This window comes from Aplysia californica, unplaced genomic scaffold, assembly GCF_000002075.1.
Source record: "Aplysia californica isolate F4 #8 unplaced genomic scaffold, AplCal3.0 scaffold00933, whole genome shotgun sequence".
In the NCBI taxonomy this organism is placed as follows: domain Eukaryota; kingdom Metazoa; phylum Mollusca; class Gastropoda; order Aplysiida; family Aplysiidae; genus Aplysia; species Aplysia californica.
The window spans coordinates 47,413-67,608 of NW_004798203.1; the positions used below are offsets into that span (position 1 = coordinate 47,413).

Consider the following 20,196-nt stretch of genomic DNA (forward strand, 5'->3'; position numbering starts at 1 on the left):
TTTTGGGGGGGGGTGTGAATCTAGATCTATAGTTCCGTGGGGACAACTACACAATGTAGGCCTATATAGATCTAGAAACCTTGCATGATGAGGCTTTTGTAGCTTTGTCCATCGACGTCGGTTTCCATTCATATCTATTTGAATCCCAATTATCCTCTAGCTTTACTGAGAATTTTTTTTTAAACCGACGTCTTTCACAGCATTGTGCTTTTAGTAGAGCAGACAGAACATGGCCTTGATGCGTGTGTGACGGTAATTTGCTACAACTAAAGGGCTCCTATGGAGGCTCTCGTATCCTAGAGGCTAAGGTGCTCGCCCCTCTTTCAATAGGTCCCGGGTTCGAATCCGGATAGCAACGGAAATTTTCCTTCTCTAAATTGTTTCCTTCCACATCCTTTCCTGCTCTCAAGCAATGTTTTGTCTTCTGCTTTCGTCTCCACATGCCACTTTCTGTCCCTACGCCCTCACCTCCTTTGCCCCCTCCTCTGGGCTCCGGACTCTTTCTGCAACCTTTCTATTGCTACTCCTTGGCTTCTTACAGCTGTCCTTCAGCCACACTCCTGATCTTATGGTAGGAAAGATCAACACCTAACCTTCTTGGACAAGGGAGAAAAATCTCGGACGTCCCGAGTTGCGCACGTTAAAGATCCCTTGGTGGTCCAAAATCGATAAGACAAGAGTAGGTTTCGGCCGCCATCCGGGCAAAATTCCAAATTCCATACCAACTGAAAATGTTTGATGTGTCCCGCGGGCTCATATGCAGTTGCGAGCACCGTAAAACACTCACAAACAAGGAAAAAAATCCCTCTAATCTGACTGCCTGCCTGTGTCCATCACATTTTTGCGCTTGGAGTTGACAACAGACAATTATACGATCAATAATACAGATCTAGGCCTATTGTCTATTACTAAGTGTTACGTTAGGTGGAAATAGTTCTCTCAGTACCGAAAAAGTAGTACGCAGTAGCGTCTTTTGTTTGTTTGAAAACATGTAGTGGTAACCGACGCCAACTATCGCCTAGAGGGAACTTGTTGAATGATCACAACTAAGGTTGTTTTTCAGTCCAAACGCTTCAAAATTATAAGGGATAGTACTATTATCTATTGCCCGTCCATCCCTTTTCGTACGCTGCTCGGACTGCTCAGGGAGTGATTCTTTTCAGATGCCAACATGCGATTACGTGCAATTAAGAAATCAGCAATCTCAAGCCTTAAGTAAGTATACATAATGAAAGAGTGCTCAAAGAAAAAAAAACTAACACTAAATAAAAGAAAACACTCAAGCTAGAGGCCTAATGTGGCAATATCAGTTGTACCTTATGACGAACCAAATCCTTTAGATGATTTCACTGATCAACGAATCCCAACCAGAATAATTGTTGAAGACAAACCCCCTTATTGACTCACTTACTGCTTACTGATCCAATAATCAACGAGGATCGAAGGGGCGCTGTATGATATTGATAGAGAGCTTCGTCAGGTGCCTCCACGTTTCCTGGTTATGACTTATTACAACACAAACAATAAGATACGTCTATAAACAACAACTTCTATTGCACACCCTGTGAATGTCCAAGTACCATTCATCTGTCAGCTCTCTCAAATCAAACCTGTGCCTGTACATGAATAGAACATGTTTCCCTGAAAAAACATACGTTTCTAGGATCAGAATGAACGCATACAATACAAGAGATGGTATTTTGCTCACAGGAAGTAATTTATTGCTGCAGTATTTCTATAAAACAAGGCTAGCATAATATGGAAGGTATAAAGGTCAGCAAAAACTTGGTCAATTCATCAAATTCCGAACCCTTTAACATTCAAAGTTGTCGACTAAAAAGATTGTTTGCTACTGTTTACAGAAAGTTATGAACTTCATCAAAGGACAAATTGTGTCTTTCTATTAAAAAGGTTACGTCACATTTTTTTTTCCCCTTAAAATCAGTGCCCGTACTCTTATTATTAGTCTTAAATCAGAAGGTGACCGGCGTTGATTTCACTGCCCAACCAGTCATGATCTCTCTTTGTTGATTGTCCTGGGCAGCAGAGATCGCAGTGACTAGGTTCTAGATTATAATGAAACAAGACACATTTATAGTTTTTATCAAATAGGCTACAAAGGTGCCAGTGGATTTTTATTTCAATTCAATGCTGTGCTTATAAGTTTTAGTATTGATAAAAAGGGGTATTTTTCATGTTTCAGAATTTTTTTTTCTTTCCATTCTAAAGCTTCCTTGCCATGATTACTGACTCAAGGTAGAACATATATACTTCTAGTGAATGTCGTGCATCCACAATTAACCGGAAAATGTAAATCAAGATGTGCAAGAATGATTACTTTACTTTACTTTTACTTTTCCGATCCAGCAGCCATTTGGGTTCTAGCCCTTCGGTCAGTCGATATGGCAAAGAATTGACAGGTTTTAATCAGCTGTGCTTTGTCGCTGTATAGAGTGTTTCCGATGTCTGGGGAGGCAGGTAGGTAGGTGCTACGCAGGTCACAAAGTGCTGGGCAGTTAAAGAGGTGGTGTGGTACTGTTTCATCCTGGCAGTCGCACAACGGGCAGTCGGGTGGGGTATCCTTGCGGATCCTATTAAGGTAGGAATTTAGTGGTATGTGTTGTGTTCGCAGGCGAAATATTGTGACTTGTTCTCTTCTACTCAGGGAATGATTCAATAGTGAGTCTTCAACAACACTGTCAGTCTTCAACTCACTGCTTTGAACAACAAAAATCCATTATCTGGAAGCACCCAAAGACCTCACAGTTGTTTGCCTCCAGGGCAAGACATTTTCATTTTTATCTTGAAGGCTCAAAGAAGTCTACCGCCCTCATTCCAAATCAACAGAAGGGAAGTAAAAATGATTTGGAATTAATCTTACGTGGATTGGAATATGTCTGGACTTTTTGTTATAGCCCCTGAGTTTTATCTAGATAAAGGTTCAATCAATTAGTTTTGTGCATCTAGCTCAACACATCTGAAGCTTGATTGTCAGTGAGGAAACTTCCCTCGGGAGTTTGTGTCAATTTTTAAATAACTTTGAACAAACAGCGTCAACATTTTGAATAAAACTAAGCATCTGTACATATTTTCATTTATTCACTTTTTTAAAACAAAAACTACCACACAAGGTCACAAAATAAAATATGTCAAACAAATCCAAACTGAACAACTGGAATGTCTGTACATTAGGTCAACATTTTCTCGGTCATAACCCTTCTCCACACATTTAGAAGCAGCCACAACACAACACTTTATTCTCACTCATAGCAGCACAGTTGGCTCGATCATCTCTCATAGTAAAACTTTATATAGGAGTCCTGAAGGTCATCGCAAGCTTCCAGAGACTTACACCCAGTAGCCTCTGCCAGCCCTGTGGTTTTTTTCACAAATTCCTGTACATGCTCTGCCTTCAACTGAAGCATAAATCTGAGGAAAACATAAAACGACAGCTCAGATTTCTCTATTCCTTCATTACCTCATATCTTAAAGTATTTCATGCATAAATTATTGAATGCAGAATGGAAAAGGATCAATACTACACTTTCAGCCTAAGCTTCTAGGTCAGTTTTAGTTGAACAGAAGAAAACTGACACCAGTATCACAACCGGCAATTCATATAATTAAAATTATTATCATCATTATTATCATAGCTAGTATTTTCTTCCATTATCTTTATTATTGATGTTGTCATGTTGTACTTTGTTTTCAAATTACTATTCTTGTTGTGATTATATTATCATTATTTGTGTTGTTTTTGTTATTGTTATTACTATTATCATTACTATTATTTTCATCCTCAATAAAATACACAGTTGATAAAAATAAGGTTATTGCGCTGACAAGAAATACAAATGCGATTTTTGTGTCAAAACCAATCTTAATAGCCCGAAAACTACAGTAAATTTGTCAGAAAACAAGATTCACTCACAAGGCTGTCTCCAGTATCAAGGAGCACTTGTCAGCAAAAAGTTCAGAAACCTCTGGCTTTAGATGGTGCACCATGCTGTGAAAGGAATGAACAAGACTTGAACTAGATAGGAAAGAATTTAAGATAAAAAAGGTTATCTGCTATGTTAGAACTCCACTTTTTCCCTTTACGTCGCTAGCAGGGTCTTTAATCTTTACTGCTTTAAAAGCTCCAGTGTCTTGAAACATTAACCACCCAAAAGTAGAACACACTCCAGTCACTATAATAAAATACAAGTACCTTTGGAAAAAAACATTAAGGATGCCTGAAAATCAAGAAACTCTACACCCATGTAACAAAATTGGTAGCATAGATCTATCTCTGCAAAAAAACAGTTGTTTTGCAGACTGAAGAATAGAACATTTACTATTGTCGTAATCACAAAAAGAACAAATCCAGAATCAGAATAAGAAGTGTGTAAGTTACACTGGATGTAGACTCACCTATTTGAGAAGAACACAACATTGAAGAGTTTCTTGTACTTGGCTTTCTTCACCAGGTCAGCAGTACAAGCAACAGGCAAAAAAATCACCTTGACATCTTCAAGGGGAAGCCACTCTGAAAAGAGGTTGAGAAAAAAAAAGTAAGCGATGGCATTGTATCGGTTTATATCGGTTAAATGCCACTTCAATGCTGTCAGCTGATGGACCTCTGGGACCTTTGACTTTGACATCCGTTTCAAACAGGACTGAGCCGAGAGGGTGGATAACCTAGAAACTCCCAAAACAACCAAACCTCATGATCGCCTGATAATAATAATAATAATAATAAATAGCATTTATACTGCGCATTTCCATTTCCTAAAAGATGCTCAATGCGCATTACAATGAAAAAGACATCACATCTTAAAAATTAATCGACACAAATGTGTACGTAAAACAAAGTATTATAAATATAATATAAATGCATATGTGTAAAATCTTATACCAGAAAAACAGTCTCGCAGTGAGGTTGAAAATGTGTTCACTAAAAATATACAATGCAATAAAAATTCACGAACAGTCAAAATAAAGTTGAAACGTGAGTAACAAGAAACATTCATTAAAACATTAATTCTATACAGATAGAAAAACAAGATTTGAATCAAGGTCACCTACATCAGTGGTTCCCAACCTTTTTTGCGCCACAGACAGGTTTCATGTAAGACATATTTTCACAGACCAGTCTTCAAGATGTAGTGGATAAATACATCGAAAAAGATATTTGACCAGTTTGAGAGTAAATATCTAATATAATACATGCTGAGAAGTAACTATCACGTCACATATCAAGTCACAGGAGAGAATCCCGTCATTATTCAAAATAAACACCTTTCGGAATCTGATAATCAAATAAATAATTTTTAAAAGGACAATAATATTGTTTCCTTTTCCTGTGTGGTGCGGAACCAAATGACCCACCAACCAGTGCAGGGGTTGGGGACCACTAACCTACATCACAGATCAACATGATAGCTGCCAACTGAGCAGATGGTGTACCCTGCAGAATAATATCTTCTCTTTTAGCTTACATTCAATAAAAAAATCTAGGCAAATAAAACTGTTTGTAGTTGTAGCTTGTCAACTTTCAAATTTAGTCAAACTCTTGAAACCCTGACCATTCCCCAGGCGGGGTTTTTTCTGTTGCACAAAATATAAAAGCAACTCAAATATTTTTTTACAGACAGTCTAACAGAGTTACTAATTTTTTTCTTGCTGCAGATTACAGTCAAACCTGTCCAAGACGACCATCTATTGGCAAGGAGAAAAGTGGTCATTGTAGACAGCCTTCGCACTAGAGACTGGGATGTCCATTTAGAGGAGGAGGAGGAGGAGGAGGAGGAGGAGGAGGAGGAGGGGGAGGGGGAGGAGGAGGAGAAGAAGAAGAAAAAGAAGAAGAAGAAGAAGAAGAAGAAGAAGAAGGAGAAGGAGAAGAAGAAGAAGAAGAAGAAGAAGAAGAAGAAGAAGAAGAAGAAGAAGAAGAAAAAGAAGAAGAAGAAGAAGAAGAAGAAGAAGACAAGGCTATCTGGTGTCAAAGAAAAATTTACCATGAGACTTCTCTTCTGGGACAGCGGATTCATTCTTGTCCTCATTCTCTTCACTTTCGCTTTTATTGACCTCTGACTTTTCTTCAGCTTCCTCCTCTTCATTTTCCTCCGTGATCTCTGAAACACAAGACCATGACCTTTTTGTTATGAAAAGAGTAACTTTTAAGTCAATCTTAATCTGAAAGAGGATAGGCGTAGCTCGGTTGACAAAATGAAAAGCAAAAAAAAAAGTTTAATGTTGACAGTGTGAAGAAGAGTAAAAAAAGAGGAAAGACAGTAAAACAAAATAATAATACAACTAGTGATTTAAAACCTGAAGGTAAGCTGAATATTCTCAAAGGGATTTGCTGCATGAGGACCATTTTGTAACACTGTTAGGTAATACATTCCCTTAAATCCTCAGAATTTGTTAAAAAACAATTATGGGTTGACTAAATAAGCAGGTATGGTATACTACATCCAAGACAATAGAAAAGAATGCAAATTCGGAATTCAATCAGTTTGTATCCAAAAACTTTAAAAATGGGCAAGCATTTTTAGACATCTTTTGTTATAAATGCTTGCATTCTGAAAGTATTTGAAGAGGGTATTTGTGACAACCTTCCAGAGTAGCTGTCTGAGGAGCAGACTTGTCCTCCACCTTCCCATCTTTTTCTTCCACTTTCGGTAGCTCATACTTCTCTTTCATCATGAGCTCGTGGAACAGGGCAGTCACATTGAACTCTGACACATCCTCTGCAGTCTGAAGTCAGAAAAATCGAATGAGTAAAAAGAAGTGTATAGAGGGAAAGTCAAAACAAAAAACTTCATAATATCCCTTACCTTTTATCCAAGCTCAGCACAGTGAATTCTGTAAAACACATTTGTGTGGCATAATGGTGAAATCAGGTGCTCGTCAAAATAATGAAATCAAAGAAATCAATATTTTTTCACCCTTTGGGCAAAATTAACCAATTTTTTAAAATTGGCCCAACACCTTTTACGCCTCTTCAAAAAAACCCTGTAAAACACTGATCTAAGTCACAAAAAATGTGACTGGTTCTGGTAACGTTCTTAAGATCCTTTGACTCATCTTAATCCGTGTACATGGCACAGCAGTGAAGCCCTCTGCCACTGCACTAGGAAGCCTGAGTTTGATTCTTGTGTTGGGAGACTTTTTATCAAGTATCTCAGTCTTTCTGCTGGGATGTTCTTATTCTCTCATCCTGGGTTGGCCCCAACAGGCAAAGTTGAAGCTCGTCTCCTAAATTGTCTAAATCATGTCGATTGGGGCACCTACATCTTTAAAAAAAGACACATCTTAAATTTGCAAGCAACAATAAAATATAACTCTGTGTCTGTTAAATTCCTTCGACGGGAGTATTACAAAGCATCAAATAAATTACCTATTTTCAAAGACCTCTCAATTTGAAATGCTCATAAACTATATGGGATACAGATATCCAAATTGATGGTGGGATACTGTAAACAAAGTTTATCTAAACTCAACAGGAAAAGTAAAGCTCAGCATTCTGGTCACAAAATCCCTTATTTGTGAAAAGCACCTTCGTTCTAGGCAAAATCTGGATCATTCTACCAACTACACAACAGCAACTAATTAACTTTTTTTTTACAAAATCAGCTCATTCACTACTTTCCACACTCCAGAAGCTTGTAAGTGTACCTTTGTGTGCATGTTGTTTTGCTTCTTAAAGAAAGACTTCTCCTCTGTCTCAACACCGAATGGGATGTACGGGGAAACCACCATGTCTCCCCAGTAGCCTCGCCTTGGATATCTTTCTCCTTCCTTTGGACACACAGAAAAAGTCAGAATAGTCATGAGGTCAGACAGCTACTTGGCAAAAAAAAGGTGGTTGGAAAAAAAGCTGCATTATTTTGCCGGCATCAAGATATTTTGGATTATAAGGCTCACCCCCTCCCCCAATCTCAGGGGTTTTTTTTTAACAAACCAAAGTTTAGTGATGGTCCATAATCCTACAATGCACAGCTGAAACAACGTAGGAGCCATAACATGATTCAAGGGGAGCATGAATCTTTTTTAAATTAAGTAAACAATTAACAAACTGTAAAAGTCATTATCCTGTTCCCTACATATCAATTTTCTTTTTGAGCAAATTAAGAGACACTGGTAGTGTTGGGGGTTTTTCTGTGCTGTTTTGAGTATGTCACAGTCCTATGTTCAGATTTCGACATACAAACAGCCAAAACATTTTTACCCATGCATGAGGAGCACCAGATTATAAGGTATAACATACAAATAAAATTTGAAGAAAAAAGTAGTACCTTATATGCTGAAAAATGCAGAAGTAAAATAAGTAAGAAAACCAATGATTTCAGAATTTTACTTGCAGTCTTAAAATTTACATCATGCCTTTTTGGAAACTATTAGGAGTAGAAAAGCACCAAAAGTAGCATTATAATTCCTTTTAAACTCTGAGCAAATAAAAATCAATACCACAGATAGACTCATCAACTTTGGACTATCAAATTACCAGTATTAATTTTAAAAAAGCTCCAACACGACGAGATGGGGAGATGCGAACAAATACCACAGCAGATGGGTGCAGTTCATGGCAAAGGCACATTTTCATCATACAGTCAAATCTCGTTGTACCACCAGGATTTGCTGACATATGAAAAGAATTCCCTATATAAACATAGTATTTGCGCCTTTACACCGCCATCCGCCAACTGTCTCAGTTGTACAGTCTTTATCAAACTACTGTAAATTTACCCCATTTACCGCCAGCAAACTGGCCACCAGAAGAACACAGTAATACACACTAGGCTACACAGAGCTAGAGCACTGCACATCCACTCTGTGGTTGCTTGACAATCTTTCACACACAAGTCTTTATAGGAGCTAGGCCTTGGTCTAGATCAAACGCTTTTTGTAGATTTGCTCCCTCCCCATCCATCCCACCTCCCCACCCTTGCCTTGTAGAATTCAGGCAATATGTATAGATGTACAGTGATGTAATGTGTTGCAAGCGAACACAATACATCGTGTAATGAAGAAAAATACAATGGGAAAAAAAAACATATATTTCTAATTCAGCATTCAATTTTGCTCCCTGTGTGAATCCAACTAAATTTAATAATAACAAAAATAACATATTGCATTTATATAGTGCCTTTCCACAAAGAAGTGCTCAATGCGCTGTACAACAATACAAAGAATGTATGCAGCGCACAGCTCCTAGTAATCCTCTTTCTCTCTCTCTCTGTCTCTCTGTCTCCGTCGCTCTCTCTCTCTCTTTGTCTCTCTCTTTCTCTCTCTCTCTCTCTCTCTTTCTCTCTCTCTCTCTCACACACTCTCTCTCTCTCTCTCTCTCTCTCTCTCTAGTACATCCTTGAGTAAAGACAATCCCACAAAACTTACCCAGACACCCTCATACACATTGATGACATCACACAGTCATAAATTGTTACAAAACAGAACAGCACGAATAAGCGATACTGAGAGAACATAATACTGAGAGAACATAGTAATATTTGTATTGGGAATGTCGAAAATTACAGATACAGATTGAAGCTGGACTGAAACAAAAACGTTTTAAGTACTGATTTGAATTTTGTTGAAGTGGCAGAGGTAGACTCCCGTAGATGAGCTGGCAAAGCATTCCACAGGGAGGGGGCGTGGTGTGAAAAAGCTCTTCCTCTGAGTCTCTGACATATGCTTTGGACAGTTCTTAAAAGTCTTTTCTTTGCCGATCTCAAAGGCCGAGATGGTATATATTCGATGACCATGTCACAAAGATATGATGGTGTAATGTTGTTGACTCACTTAAAACAAAGAACAATTATTTTGTACTGAATTCATGCCTTCACTGGGAGCCAATGTTGATGAGCTAATTATGAAAATGTTATTATTTTTAGGCCTTGGCCAATATTTTAAAAAATTAAATTAAATTTTTAAGTCGCTCGCAGAAAATTTAAAGGAACCTCGCCATCTTGGTCCCCCACCAAAATATCTGGAGTCGCCAGATATCAGCTCAATAACTGACAAGCTGGCAGATGCCTGTGGTGTTATTTGTGATGACTCAAAATCAAGTCCAAGTGACAAATTGAAGGGAGATAACTCATTAATTCATCTAGTGATTGCTGAACAAGCTCCCTTGATGTTGGACCGTGGCTGCTACATGTATTTAACAGAGGACATGAAAACCTTGCTGTACCGCCAGCCCTGCTGTAACGCCAACTTCATACCCGTCCCAAGATAGGCGGTAACGGGGTTCGACTGTACTTCCTTTCATCTCTGCCCACATAGCACTGTTGATCTTTAGGTCTGATCTTACAAAAAACAGAACCCCATAACCCTGAAGTGTGGGGTTCACCTGCATGGTTGATCTATTTCTGTCAGATAGGGTTTTGCTCTCACAAAAACAAACAATGAACTAAAACTTTAAATACATACGTGCTTGAAGACCATTCCTGATGCCACAGTTCTGTTGGGAACATCATAGGTTCCCTCCCGAATTTGAAAAGCAATTCCATTTGACCGCCAGTCCTTGTACTGTTTCAGATGCACAATCGAACCCTGGCGAAACATAAAGTCATCTTTAAGCAGGAGGGTCAAACTGGTTATGGTTTTTCAGACTGTTAGCAAGATTACAAGTCAAACTGAATGTGTGGATACTAAAGAAACGCTTTATTTCAGCAGTAGACTAAGAGAAGTTTTGCTTTAACGCTCAAAGTATAACTTTCGGAACAATCGGCTTGAAGAAATGGAAAGTGAATCATTTTCTATCCAGTATCCAGCTCTACATTTTAGCGGAGATTGCCTTCCTGGTCACGGGTTTAGCAGAGGTCTAAATGGAACACAGATCCAATCCAGAACACACTTTATACCTTATATTATATTGTATTTTTCACAGCTTCAGTTTCCCCCTTCCAGAAGATGGCTACGCTGTATCAATCTTTTAGTTTATGTCAAAATCTCGTAACAAATATCAGTAGTCAGATTTTTCACAAAGAAGGGAAAGGAGCTTGTGCATTTGGGTCTATGTTAGAATTAAACCAACAGTGCCAATGAGATTCCTCTTTGTAACAGCATTATAAAATAGAACAGCAAAAGAGAAGACTATTTAGAACAAATGTATGTCGCAGCAAAAATTCAAAACTAGTGCCCTAATTATCAGCCACTGCTTCATTCTTCTATCAGTACTTCGAGACTTGGACTAAAAATCATCTTATACCACAGAGGTAAATAAAGAGAAATACCATAACTATCAGCTTCATGTTTTAAAGAACATGCTATCATGCTAATCATACAGTGAAAAGCGAGTTATCAGTTTGAGCAACGAGATGCACATTAACACAGTAACAATTTTTTCATGCAAGGAAAAAAAAACCCAGACAGACAGACAGAAACAATAGATGAAAAGAAAAGAAGTAGAACTTCTCAGAGACACCGTGAAAACATCCACAATAAAATTGTTTGTAACAAAAAAAGCGTTTGAGAATTAGACCCACCCCTCTTTCTATCAGCGCCATATTGTAGTCCCAGTCAAATGCATTCATCTTGCTGTCATATCGTACGCCAAGCAGTTGTCTTTGTCGCAAGTCCCTATTGATGGATATGGAATACATAGTATGATCAAAAAAGGACAAAATGTTATGTAACAAAGACCAAATGCAAAAAAAGTGTGCTGCAATCAATCTTCAAATCTCGAAAATATTTAGGTGAAGATTTGGTACTTTCCCTTTTTACTTCTTGGCTAAAGGGACTGAGATCTAAAGCATAGAATAAAACTCAGCTGTTTAAATTCCTCAAAACATGTTCGTATAACTCTTTATATATTTCACATTGCTTATGGACATCTTACTTACATAACTGAAATTGTTCTGTCAAACATGAACATAAGAAGTCCTTTCACAAGGGTTATTGTCGCAAGCTACAGGTTCCACTCACCAACATTGTGAAATATCAAAAAGTTGCTTCTCTTTGTTGCGCCAGAATTTGAAAATTCCCTCCAAAAAATCTCTTTCTTTGTACTGCAAAAGAATTTTTTTTTAATAAAACATTTTGCAAAGGACTTCACTTGTAATACCTATTTTCCTGAGAAACTTCTTGTGGATTTCTGTACACGGGTTAAATAACATTTTATCCATTCTCAAAATTAAATGAATTAACGGGGGAAAGGCATTATATGTGTTCAGAACAATCATCATACAGGATCTTTTTCTTTTTACTCTCTGCCAAGGGATATTTACAGCTGTTAAAAACATGTATTTGTTTCCCTATTATCCTAGAATTAGAATTTGAAAAGAAAAAAAAAAACTTACAATGCCCACATTAAGAAAAAAAAGTTTCAGTTTGATCCAAGAAGAAAGTAAGTAAACATGTGCGAGTAGAAAATACTGACAATAAAATTGACTGTTTCATTGCTCATGATAACTTGTGACCATAACATGGTAATCAAACAACATTATGTACAAATTTTACAAGTTAAGATTACAACATACCTTCAACGCAGACAAATCAAACAGTGGCAACTTCTCTTCAAGGTAGTCAAAATCTGTGACCATACTGTGAATACAGAATGGGGTGATTGTGTATTTACCAACATGTGCATACCCTTTATATAAACTGAATATGTTCATTTTTAGAAAAGCTCAATATTTTTGTAAAGAAAAGCCTTACAAACATTCTTTGAATAACACGGCAAAACAAAATTACCAACAAAGGTACTGCAAAGACCAAGAATTTCCAAAGCCTGTTAAGCATAGAAGAATCTGGAGGCAAAGTACCACTTCTGTTACTTATAAAAGTCAAGAGTTAGATGAACCTTCACTACAGAATTATAAATGTAAAAGAACAGAAAACAAATACTACCTTAGCATACCCTATCATCAGAAATGTTTTCTAATCAAACATGGCTAATTTAGACAAGAGAGCGAACAAAAGAATAGGAAATGTGAATGGCAGTAGACTGGAACTCGAATATATATATCAATATCCCAAGTTCTAGCATTTGTATCTCACTTTTGCCAGAATGTTTCAGATCCCATAAAAAGAAGTAATAACAACAAGGAAAAAAAGAGAAGACAAGCAATATTAACACACAATTCCTAGAAACATCCCTGGCTGTAAAAAATTGCCAATGGCCTGTAAAAATATCCAAAGAGAACAGAGAGAGGAGCAAAAATGAATGTCTTCATATTACACAAGACAACATAAATATTGTGAAAAGTAACAGATAAATGTGTCACGTCGCGGTGGAATCAGGCCCTCGTTAATTTTTGTGCATGTGGAGTTGTTGGTATCACCTTAAAGCTTTTTCATTCATCTTGCTTTTGATGAAAAAAATGCCCATCTATCTAGAGCAGAAGTGAAGATATTTGTGATGGAAAGAGGTAAGTTCACTTGGTTTCAGCAGTAAAAATTGCTTGAAAATGGCAGCCGAAGTTTGGTAACTTCAATAGCTATATAAAGAGTCCTTGAAAACAGGAAAATTACATATTTTGAGCTGTTAATCAACGTTTTTTTCAAAATAAATGATGCGAAAACGAGTTTTTGTTTGGACATAACAGGGTTAAACAAAAAAACAAAAAATTTGATTAGAATTGCAAAACAAGTGGGAAAAAGCCTGTTTCCCCAATTTTGTTATTTTGACGAGCACCTGATTTCACCACGATGCCTCACAAATGTAGTTTGCGAATAAAGTTTTTTATGTAAATCATTTATTTTTCTACCTTTTTTTTCTTTTTTCTTTTTTTGCTACTCAAGTAAAAAAATTACACACAGCATACAGATGGAAAAAAAGAAGATGACATATTATTCAGATAACTGGTTCTCTTTGTGTGTCGTGTTGAAAACATGAAGTATCACTGCACTCAGGCAGAGTCAAAAGAGCAAGTTAGACTATCACAAATGTATATCAGTTGGACTCAGATATGGTTTGTAGAGGAACAAAATTTTGAAAGCATATTTCAAGTTTATAAGTTATTGCACAAAAACTCATTTCAAAAACACTAGGAGTATTAACTTACTGGATCAGTTCATGTGACATTCTTTCCACATACTGACTGCTTTGTTCACGAACCAGTGCATTGCCGTACAGTTCCAAAAACAATTCCGTTTTATCTGTAGAATGCAGAACAAATTACACGAGCGAAATCTTCAGTGTGATGGCCACACATCAAAAGACTACAGGTAAAAGGTCAAGTAGGCAGAAATTAATGTACACAATATAACCAACCAGTGTAAACAGCAGAAAAAAATACACATTAAAAGATATTTTAAAATATCATTGAGAAGAAATACAGCTCGCATGGATGCTAGACTTAGTCTATCAGATGTAATTGCACCCTACTCACGTCATTCTTAATTTCAGCAAAAGGCCATCGGTCAATGATGTTACTATAGGTAACAATATCACATATTCATTTTTCCATTCAAATTAAAACTCTACAAGTACTAGCTAAAGATAGAGTAGGTTTTTACTTCACATACTACACTCTGAAAATTACTGCAATATTCATTTGTAAAAGTTTATGAGTACAATACAACAAAAAAGCGGACAGAAAGCTCAGAAGTACCCTGTAAACACTTATATCATCTTTTTCAGATTCACAACATTTAACGAAATGACCATTGGCACAAATGTCTCACCTTGTAAACCCATATTTTCTTGTTTTTCTAAGGCTATCATCGTGAACAGAATGTCCCTTGCATACAACTCCAATGCAGACTCCACTACGTAAAACTGCTCATAAGATTAAAAAACAAAAAGCATTTACAACTTGGAGAATTTGTTGCAGTTTAAAAACTTACTTTTCAGAGATGTAATATCATGAATTTTTCCTAATCGTTTTCAAAGTAACACATGAGAAACCGAAATACTAAGAGTGTTTACACAAGAGAATGAAACAGTATATGGGCCTACGTATACTCAAAGGATATTCAAAACAAAGCTGACAAGCAAAGGGTATATGAGAAGAGCAAGGGAAACAATTGTTGAAATGTTGAGGTAAGAAACGCAAATGGTTGGTATGACAGAGGGAAGATTCACTCAATACAGTAAAACAGATAGAAGGCTGAATAGTTTGTAGCCAGTCTTTTTTTAAAAAGGAGCAACCAGGTTGTTGAAAGAAGGGGAAATTTCAGCACTGTCAAATACACTGAAGTTTTAAACTATTGTATGCAAATATAATTCTTCCTGGATAACCCGTGACTAACCGTCAATAAAACAAACCACTATAAATTTGTTCTTATAAAAGTGCATTATGAAAGATGTTCACTAGACAGTTGATCAAAGTCTCAAAGTAAACCAAATTTTCCTAATACACACAACTCTTAATCATTCTTTTGTCCTACCTTCAGTTTCTTCTTGCTGTGCCTGTACCTTCTTGCTACGGTCATCAGAACATGTCGAAAATCTCCAGCACCGACAATCAGGATATGGAGCTCGTCTAAACAGCAAACAAAAGTAACATCAACTCTTTCAGAAAACATTGCACTCTTTTGATTGACAGTACAAATAGCCAGGCATATTGCATCAAACAAAAAGGGTAGGCCTACTCCAGGAGGTGGTAAGCAAAGAGAAAGTATTCAAAGTACCAGTATTTATAAAATATAACTGATTGTCTTAAATAGTACAGATTTATTCTTTCCATGCCTACACGAGACAAAACATTATCAAAAGAAATTCCTAATAAATAATCAATTACTTCCGTTTGGTGCACATTTACATACCTTTAGTAGTGACAAAGAAGAAAAACTTTATACCATGTACAATTAAATTGTAGCACGAAAATGGCTAAGCCAGTTCTTATATCGTTGAAAAGTTGATCTAAAGGAGAGTTCAGACTACTGTATACATCTTCTCACTGTGAGAAGTTTAGAGTTCAAGTACAGCATGTACACAAAGATATAAAGGAGATTGTATGAATGCTATATTGCTTTCAATAAGTATTATGCCATTATTATAAATGTGAAAAGTCACATGTCATCATATCGACATATCCAAAGATTTCAGATCTTTAACAAAGGATACCATCCAATAAAATTACCTGGAATGCTGCAAATCAGCTTGGAGCTCATCTCTGCAAGACCTAGAGTCACAAAATATTATAACACCAATGAAAAACAGACATTTGCGACAAAAGATAGAGAGAGAACTCAGAAAAAAACATAGAATATTACCAAACAAGCTTCAAAAGGCCACCAGTATGTCCCCGTGATACTTGAGACCCATAATATGGTACAGGGGAACGGAAAATATCATTAGTAGGCCTAAACAACAAAATACAAGATAACATCATGTATTATTATTCATATATACATGCTAATTATATTATGTTCGCAGTGGCTACGTTCACGGCACCCTGAATGCAGTTTGCTGGCTCTGTTGAGGCTACGTTCACGACACTCAAGTTTTGTTTAGACGGAGCGTCCACTGCTGGTTTAAGTAAGCCGGTTTTAGTTAGTGACGACAGGGGCGTATATTTAATGGAAGTGAATATAGCCTATATTTAATATTTTGGCCTGCATCAAGCGTTCCATTCCATGAGATGAAGGAAAATGAAGCAGTGATCTTTGACCCATTGACCATTCGTCATTTTAGAGTAAGGGAACTCTCAATTACGCAACAACCCATTAGGATAAAAATATATATGACAAAGCCCTATCTCACGTCTGGGCGAGACTTGGACGCGATCTTGTGTTAGCGCGTGACGGCCTGTGATATACGAGTGTTAACAAACGTTCCAGCGCTCTTGAGTTTGAAAGTGTGCAATTTTGTCTGCAGGCAGTGTGTCTGTGAGTGTGTGTGAGAGAGAGAGAGACAGAGAGAGAGAGAGACACACAGAGAGAGAGAGAGAGAGGGAGGGAGAGAGAGAGAGAGAGAGAGAGAGAGAGAGAGAGAGAGAGAGAGAGAGAGAGAGAGAGAGAGAGAGAGAGAAGAAGGTGGGGGGGGGAAGAGGGAATAAAGAGAGGAGGGGGAGGAAGAGGAAGGGAGAGACAGAAAGAGAAAATAGAGAGGGGGGAGAGAAAGAGAGAAGGAAAGAGAAAGGGGAGAGAGAGAGAGAGACAGACAGAACGAGAGAGAGAGAGAGTGAGAGGGTGTTTGATAGGAATAATTGATTCCCGTCATTTTCTCTCAGCGTTGGTTCCCAGGCTGACCCGGTGCAATACAGAATATACAGTCATTATTGCATGTACACATTTTATGACCAGCCCTATCTTCCAAATCCCACCTTCTGTTTCCCATCTCTCACCTCTTGTTTCCCATGTACCGTATCCAATTTTCCCCCATATCCTGACTTTATTTCTGGGCGCTTCGTTCTCCTTCATCTGATGGGATGGAACACTTGAAGCTTGCCAAAGCATTAAATATACGTCACTGTCGTCACTGACTAAAATCAGCTTACTTAAGGGGAGGAGCGACCCTTGATTTTGCAGATTTTGGGTCAGGCTATGCACATTTTATGTTGGCTGATTTTTGAAGATCAACAAGTTTTTTGTCTAAAAATAGCATGGATACAATTGAGAAAAACTTTATTCTACAGGTAATTTGCCTTTAAAAACATGAGGATAGATTAATATAGTGAATTTTCACAATTATTGTCGGTTTTTGCAAAATATAATTTTTGTGCAGTTTTTTCCCTACTTATTCCTTAGTTTTCATCTTTTTTACATGAAACTTTCAGGAATCATAGTTGGCAAGGCTGCCATCAATGTAACAGAAAGATATTTGCGAAAAAAGTAACACTTTTCCTTTGGCAAGCGATTACGCAACCTAAATTTAGAAAAAGTTTTTGTATACTTTGGGAAAATTCTCATAATTTTTTTTCTTTTAAATTTATTGAAAAAACTCGCTGTTACTATGATAGGGCTTGGTTCAGGTATACCCTCACCAAATTTGGTCAAATTTGGTCTCTAAATCGGAAAGCCTTAGGGATTTCAAATTCATTGTTTATTTTCAAGATGGCGGCCGTTTCCATAGCAACCGTTCTAGCTATACCAAAATAAAATTGCGTATCAAGAGATTTTACTATGTCTAACTTATATGTGTACTTAGATTTGATCTCGGGCAATAAACATAGAATATGGTCCTCAAGGGTAGCTCCTCCCGTTAAACCGGCAGTGGACGCTCTCCCTAAACGGAGCTTGAGTGCCATGACCGTAGCCTCAACAGTGCCTGCAAACTGCATTCAGGGCACGGTGAACGTAGCGTAGCCACTGCGTTATTGTTACCTCAGATTTATATGGTGAAATGGGGAAATTTTTCCCACAACTGATGTCAGCTAGATTCTATCAGCATGTCTCCTATCGGAATGTCTGTATGTTCACGGATATTCAATAAATTTCAGTAACTAACTGACTTTGAGTTTGGAAGAAAAAGCAACACAACTACAACGTAGTACTGTAATAATTATTAATAAGCACAATATCCCTCATCCTGGAGACTGATGCTAAGCCACAGCGTATAAGAGAAGGATAACTACTACAAACAGCCTCTGGCGAACGAAACGTCAGTAACATAGATCGAAACGTAAAAAGTAAGATATATTATATCGGCGGTGTACTTCTATTGCAATTTTTTCATTTACAAAGTGACTATTTCTCTGAACGTTCTGAGAAATACAGTGGAAACCATATATATAACAGGCCCGGTAATAACAGGGATCTGGTAATAACAGGGATTTTTTGAATCCCCGTTTTTTCCTTCTCTTTCTCTATATTAAAAGTTATCGGCAATAACAGGGCCTCATCGGAGCCCAAACAGTTATAGCAGGGACAAAGGGTCGTTAACAATGTGTAAAAAGTAAAAGAGAGAGAGAGAGAGAGAGAGAGAGAGAGAGAGAGAGAGAGAGAGTAACGCAGTGGTGGAGCAAGCACACGCAAGCCACGCCACTGCAAGCACACGCAGCGTGTGAAGCGAGAGAGGGCTGCGGTGTGCTGCAGACCTCAATCTAGCCCGAAACCTAGCAACACGCATGCGTAATGTGTCACCAACGATGTCAAGCGCAAGAGAAAATGCCTTTCAATTGACAAAAAATACGAAATAATCCAGGCTGTTGACAAAAAGCAAGCTCCACTTGCAAAGATTTATCGTCAGTTCGACATTCCACAAGGGTCGATTCACATCATTATCAAGGATAGAGAAAAGATAGTGGCAGCATACTCCAAAGGAAAGTTTGCTCTGGATCGAAAGAAGATGAGACTACCTGATGCAGATGCTGCGGACCAAGCTCTTCTGATGTGGTTTTAGGAGACAAGGAGAAAGTTAGTACCAAAACCCCTGTTTGTGGGTACTTGTGGCAAGGGCAACTACCCATGAACAAGTACAGCTATATTAGTCCACAAATGCTTACTTTCCTTGCATTTCGGATTTAACAGGGATCGGATATAACAGGACATTTTCTCTACTCCCACCATCCCTGTTATATCAGGTTTCCACTGTAGTGCTGATTTTTATTTCCCCGAACGGTTTCTGGCTTCCGGTCTCGTGATTTTTTGCCTATTAGCAAGAGTTCGGCGCTAACTTTCATTCTGCCATTCTGCGAGGTCAGGGAAGGAGCAAATTTTTGGGTCTAGATCTAGATTCTAGAGATCTATTTCAATTTTCAAAAACGTGAAAAATAAAGGTTTCACAACAGATCTAGATCTAGACAGCACATGAGTGAACACAACACATTAAGTTTAAGAGAAGCACGCTTCATATAGCAGGCAACACGTCATATCTGTAGAGAAAAACTGTTTGGAACTGTAGCATTTCTTTATATCAATATTTACTGCGGACATTTTTTGGACCGATTGAACCTTATTGTATACGAACAATCTTTGGTAGGCCTATAATATAGTTAAAGATCTATATTATATCCGAAATTTGCAGAAAAGAATGTGATTTCAGAGTGTTCGGAGAAATAGTGCCCAACTTTATTTTCCCGAACGTTCGGAGAAATAGTGCCCAGCTTTATTTTCCCGAACGTTTGGAAAAATAGTGCCCAGCTTTATTTTCCCGAACGTTCGGAGAAATATTGCCGGCCTTTAATCTTTAATTTAAGCCGCTGTTCGCAGAGATAAGTTACTGTCACTCTCGCACTGGACTACACAAACACAGCATACACTGCTCTAACGCCAACTGGAGACGCCCTACGGTAAGATTATACTTTACCGGACCACCGGTCGGAACTACTTTCGCTGTGGTGCCCCTGGTGCCTAGTGGCCCGCTGTTCTTCGTTTCCGAGC

The 20,196-nt window shown here is 37.8% G+C and overlaps 1 protein-coding gene across 1 annotated transcript; it reads right to left on the reverse strand.

The window, feature by feature from the left end:
• Positions 1-3,077: 3,077 nt before the first annotated feature.
• Positions 3,078-16,055, reverse strand: LOC101854369 (dynein assembly factor 3, axonemal; the record flags this gene model as incomplete). The annotated part of the gene is given in 14 exon segments (XM_005110700.3): positions 3,078-3,429; positions 3,932-4,006; positions 4,414-4,528; positions 5,997-6,113; positions 6,597-6,738; positions 7,660-7,782; positions 10,414-10,536; positions 11,472-11,565; positions 11,911-11,993; positions 12,465-12,528; positions 13,992-14,085; positions 14,614-14,707; positions 15,319-15,413; positions 16,014-16,055. Coding segments are annotated over 14 exon segments (1,403 nt in total), but the record flags the coding sequence as incomplete, so codon positions are not given.
• Between the last annotated feature and the right edge of the window lie 4,141 nt (positions 16,056-20,196).